Source organism: Echiichthys vipera (genome assembly GCF_963691815.1).
Source record: "Echiichthys vipera genome assembly, chromosome: X".
Classification (NCBI taxonomy): domain Eukaryota; kingdom Metazoa; phylum Chordata; class Actinopteri; order Perciformes; family Trachinidae; genus Echiichthys; species Echiichthys vipera.
The window spans coordinates 39,548,750-39,554,530 of NC_139825.1; the positions used below are offsets into that span (position 1 = coordinate 39,548,750).

The following is a 5,781-nucleotide window of genomic DNA, read 5'->3' on the forward strand; positions in this document are numbered from 1 at the left end:
AGTGAAAATTTTACACATGAAAAGTTCCCCTTATGAGCATAAAACAGGATTGAGTAACGTGACCGTGTATGTGTGTGTGTGTGTGTGTGTGTGTGTGTGTGTGTGTGTGTGTGTGTGTGTGTGTGTGTGTGTGTGTGTGTGCGTGTGTGTGTGTGTGTGTGTGTGTGTGTGTGGTTAGACCTAAAGCCCAGTTGCTTGTCTAAATATGAAACCCAGGCGTAAGTGTTGCACTTCTGCAGAATGGGGAATTTGCATACCTGCTACGTACAATTACCATGTCCATGAGCACTGCCTGTACAAAGAGACTGTTATACACCTGACCAGAGGAGTACAATAACCACACACAGGATGAACGGAAGGGAATTCAAATTACATCAAAAACAAAAGCCTTCATAACTCTCCGTAGAGTTTCAATGTAGTTTCACTCATTTTGCCAATATATACTGTATATATTTTTATATATATATATTGTAGCACAAAAACAAAATTTGATTTCACATTAAACTTTATTGTGTATTGCCAATTACAATTGTACACATCACAACATAGTGAAATTTGACCATCCATCCTAAGCGTTAGAAGCAGTGGGCCACATTAAACCGGGTCTCACTCAAGGATACTTCGACATGCAGAAAGGTGGAGCTGGGGACTGGGATTAAGTCTGTCTCTGTTAAATCCAATTCATTTTTTTAATTTACAGCTGACAATAGGAAAAGAGTGTTGCACACTCAAGTGATCAGCACCTCACTACAGCCCTTGGTGTGTGTTACTTTTCTATATTATGTATTTACAGCTGAAACAATTCCCTTATCAGTGCGTGCAGCGTGCAGCGACCTCGGTAAAGTGATTTTATCTGACTTCATACATACTTGATCTATCTACTAAAATACAGTGAAAATAAACAGAAAACAATAGCTATCCAATGTAGGAACACAAATGTACAAATTCACACACAATAACTGGCAATTAAGCGTACTGATTCCTGAGTATTTACAGCTTTTAGGGGCCTGTTTTGTCATTTCACACCATTGTGGGCATCATGCCAGTGTTGAGGTGGTGTGTGTATTGTAAGGAGGTGGAGGGATGCAGGGAGGATGGTGCTGGGATGAGATGCGGAGTGTGGCCGTAGGTGAGGAGAGTCCCACCGCCGAGGGAGAATGGCCCGCAGTTGTCTTCCATGGAGGGGGGCTGAGTCACATCTGAGTACGACTCAAACATGGCCGCCTTCTTGCTCTTCTTGTTCTTGCTGGACACTTTTCTGTTGCGTGTTTGAATGCCTTCTTTCTTCATGGAAAGGGGCCGGTTGACCTGGGAGAAGAACAAAATCGTTTTAATTTAAAAGCAGATTTTGGGGTCAAATGTCGTGCAGCCGTTCACTGATTTTTTAAAAAGGATATCTAAGAGTTTTATCCAGATGACCAACTCACATTGTGCAGTTTAAAGTAGAGTCCACAGGCGTTACACACAGGCTCTCCGTTGGCGTTTCGTCTCCAAAGAGTAGTTATGCTTGTGTGACAGTTGGCACACAGCGTGCCTGCACGCTTGCTGACAATCTGAAACAAAGAAAATAAATCATGAGGGTTTTTAAACGGCTTCAGCCATTTTTTTTCTCAGTCTTTATGACAAACCTTTCAAATATACAGACACTGAAGACATATAATAATAGCACAAATGAACTTCAATAACAAAATATTACATTAAAAAACTCTTTTCAAGAGTCTTCTGTAAAATGTATGACTTTTTTTGCATTTTTAAGTTTGGGATTCTTAATATATGAACAGTTTGGCAATGATTTAGTATTGATTTAGTATGAATATTTCACAAACCAAATAGTGTGTCTGTGTAGTTGAAACTAGAAAAGTGTGTTGGTGTGCATCTCAGCGGGCCATACCAGTCTCTTCTTGGGTCGGATTAGTGGTCTGTTTTGGCCGTTCATCTTGTGGTACAGTCCACAGGCGTTACACAGGTAGTGGCCTGTACCATCCCGACGCCACAGAGGGGTAGCTGTGGCTCCACAGTTCACACACTCTCTGGCCTCTGTTCAAAATAAAAAGTACACAATTATTACTGCATAATGTTGTATATTAAGCGATTTTCACAAAATGATTCATGTGAATTTAAGAGATATATTCTCCTTGAAATTGATCTGGCAATATTTGTCACTTTAGATGTTTAAATTCCTACTTTTTTAAGGATTTCTTGTACGTGTTGGCTTAAAAATTGAGTCAACCTATCCTAACCTGCACCATTCGAGGTCAACGCCTAACTTTAACCATTTGAGCCTTAACCATCTTGCAAGGCCTTCACAAGTCTTGTGTTATTATCTACTAGGCTACCACTACCTCCATCTGCTGAGGAGGGTCAGAACAGCCACTAAAAAGGACTTTGGATAGTTGTTTCCATGGTTGAGAACGATGTATCAGTGTTAAACATATTCATTTTGACTGATCTAATCTCAATGTGTTCTCACCTGGAGTGGTAATCCTCATCTTATTGCGGAGTTTAGGGGAGAATGAGGGGCTGATCCATGCTCCAGGGCTGGAGTAGAGTGCAGCAGAGTTGTACTCTTGTGGTCCTGTCATGTACGAGCTGTAGGGGCTCAGCATGTGGGGGTGGGAGTGGGACGACGGAGTATACACACTCCCAGCAGCAGGAGTCAGATTCAGGAAACTGCTGCTGGCCCCCGACAGCCCCAGCGGGCTCAGACGCTCGGCCTTCAGGGCCTCTTGAAGCCGGGGGCTCTCCCTGCCCTCTCTGCCTGGAGACAAGTATCCGTCCCTGGAGGTGGTGAAGGAGGAGGTGACGCAGGGGCTGTAGAGGGAGGTCGGGGTGTGTGATTGCAGCGGGTTCTTGGTGAGGGGGCTGCTGCTCCAGGTGGTGGCCGTGGGGTTGTAGGGCGAGCTCAGGGAGTGGCTGCTCGGCCCATCCAGCAGCTGGAGGTTGCTGAGGAGGCTCGGGGAAGAGAACACCTGTCGAACTGTTGGAAAGCGGGACAGAATTGATTTAAGTCATGGTTTGAAGGGCGGATGAGAAGACGTATTTGATAGATGACAGTTGGTGGGAGCACTGACCCGAGCTGTGTCTGTAGGTGGGTGGTGCTCGGCTGTGGCTCGGGGTGGAGAAGAAGGAGGGCAGGCTGTTGTAGTCTGCGTCCTGGCTGGAGAAGAAGGCCTCTCCCTCTTCTCCTGGAGGCAGAAGGCCCGGCTCAGAGGAGAAACCAGCCAAGGGATCTGAGCTGAGCAGAGCTGGAGACACCCAGTGGGACTGCTCTGATGAATCCTCCATGTTGACAGATAAAGCCTCAACCTATAGCACCACCATATCAGGGATGTGAGAAATCTACTTTTCAAAAGCTAGAAAGATGAAACCAGATTTGGTAGTTTGAGTGGGAGTGTATGTCACAATTAACTGATTGACTTTGATTGAAAACATTATCACCACACGCTTCACTTCATAACAACCAAATGTAACTTGAAGTAATCATTGGCACGATCTCTCGACAGCAGGCTTCTTCAAACTTCCTTTTCTAGGATCCTCATTTGACTGTGGCTGAAAGTAAAAACTAAAAATAACTGGCTCTATAAATATGGTGATTCAGCCAGTGACCAAGCAGTTACCCGGTGGCCTCTCTAATGTAGGTGTGCCAGTTAGAAGAATGCAAAAGATATGTCCTCGGGGACAGTCTATACAGGGTGGACAAAGCACAACACTGAAGCAAAAAAAGAGTTGTTTTTCTAAGTGAGAGTATCAGCAGCAACCTCTGTCACACCGCTGAGAAGATTCAAATTTAAAGACTCAATTTGTGGAGGATGTTATAATTTAGTAATAGTTTAATAACTCAAAATAAACTTATGATAGAATTTTAGCCATTGAGATGAAATGCTAATTTGCTTAAAATATCAAAAATGAATGCTTTAAAAAACTGAAGAAACAGAATAAATAACGAAAGTGCAGAATATCAAGGCAATATTATGAGGGTGGCAAGGTCACTGTTGCTCCATATCTTTAGAGGAAAGAGAAGAGGAAAGAGAAGAGAGCTGATAGTGTCTGATAAAGTCTGAGAAAATCTGATAGACATCATTATTACAATGCCAAATATGTCCAGTGACCCTAATCTCATCTGATTAATAGAAATCTGTTAGACTAGAAATATATGAGCACAGCAGAGCGAGACAGACGGCGTGTTGTGGAGAGTCCTTCAGATGAGAAATCCAGAAATGAAAACCAGCGGCAGCACTCACATTAGATTTAATTATTTTAAACAAAACTGCTTTTTGGATATAAGTTTAACACAAGAACAAAGTTAATGATCTTGATGTTTAATTATTATCTTAATTGAAAGATGAATGGGGAGGTATTTAGTATTTATTTATGATCCTTTATAAATAAATTATTTATGAATAATATGATTTATTCATATTAATTCAAAACATAAGAGATATTTAATTGGATATACATTCATTGAACCTCAGGTCACCTTAAATTCACTAAATTCAAGCTACACAGACGGTAATGGTAATGTATTATAGACCATAATCTAATGACATGATAAATAATAATAATAATCAAATGATTTTTAAAATATCTAGAAAAGAGAAGCTGTCTGTGTCCTTGAGCAGGAAACACAGTCATCCCAAAGTCAATCAGGCAATCCTCACCAGTCAAAGTTTTAAATGCATAATCATGCGTTCATAAAACAGATATATCTACTAAATCCGATGGATTATTTTCTGGTGTCTACTGAAGAATGAGTTCATCAGGAGACAAAGAGCCGAGGGGTCACCTACCTGAGTGGATGTCACAGATGAGTGCGGTGAGCAGCAGGACTCAGGGTTAAATGTATGGAGCCAGGTGGAAGCGGGCACAGCTCGTCTGTCTACCTCACCATAGGCTGATGGCTACAAGAACTTCTCCAACCACCCGCGAAGTTTAGGGCTAAGAGACAGTCCGTGGGAGGGGTTGGGGATAACTTTTTGAAAGACACACCTCTTTGGTCCAGAGAGAATAAACGCGTATGAGAGCAGATGTACCATATTCATAACTCTCATTTTAAAATTATGTCTGTTTATCCACAAATAATGTTTGTGTTTGGCATGTGAAGCAAGCAGAGAGTTGAAGGTGCTTTAAATCTTGGTTCCTCTGCTCTTCCTTTATGGCTGTATGTGCTGGTAGTTTAGTACTGATAACATGTTTGTATCTCGAATGATTTCCAGTGAGAAAGCATTACATATACAAAGCATATCAGCACCAAAACTATGGCCATAATCAAGCAATTAGCTGATAGTTAGAAAACACAAAGAGAGAGCGAAAGAGTTTTTTTTTTTTCAGTGCACATTATTTGTTGTTTGCACAGATATATGTAATATAAAGGACATCATGCAGCTTGTCCAGGCAGAGCAGTGAGCATGCAGGATGGGTGCTTTTTGTCTGTTGATGAAATGTGCATACAGCCCCTGATAAGACTGTCCGAGCCCACATGGAAAGGAGACATTTGAACAAAGCAAATATAAAATGCAAAGATGCAATTTCTTTGTGGTCCACTAAAGCTTAAGAGTGGAACACAGTAATGCAAATTGGGAGAGGAGCTGCAATCATGGAGGAGAGATATGGTCTGGACACAGCCTGGCTGCGCACAAGCGCGACACTGTCCCAGTCATTTGATAGTCAAAGCAGGCGCTCAACTTTCCTCTGTCTTTGTTCATTTACAGTTTTCAGGGAAATCAGGGGAGAAAACAGTTAGGAAGAATTGACTGTTTTTTTTTTAACATTTGTAACACTGGA

General features: G+C 41.9%; 1 protein-coding gene across 1 annotated transcript; it reads right to left on the minus strand.

Annotated features, from left to right (window-relative positions):
- Positions 1-1,020: 1,020 nt before the first annotated feature.
- On the minus strand, positions 1,021-4,885 carry gata1a (GATA binding protein 1a; the record flags this gene model as incomplete). Its single annotated transcript, XM_083939698.1, has 6 exons — positions 4,788-4,885; positions 3,072-3,306; positions 2,471-2,977; positions 1,892-2,037; positions 1,428-1,553; positions 1,021-1,308 (listed from the first exon to the last, which is right to left on the minus strand). The coding sequence occupies exons 2-6, from the start codon at positions 3,283-3,285 to the stop codon at positions 1,021-1,023; spliced, it is 1,281 nt and encodes a 426-aa protein (XP_083795824.1). The 5' UTR covers positions 3,286-3,306; positions 4,788-4,885.
- Between the last annotated feature and the right edge of the window lie 896 nt (positions 4,886-5,781).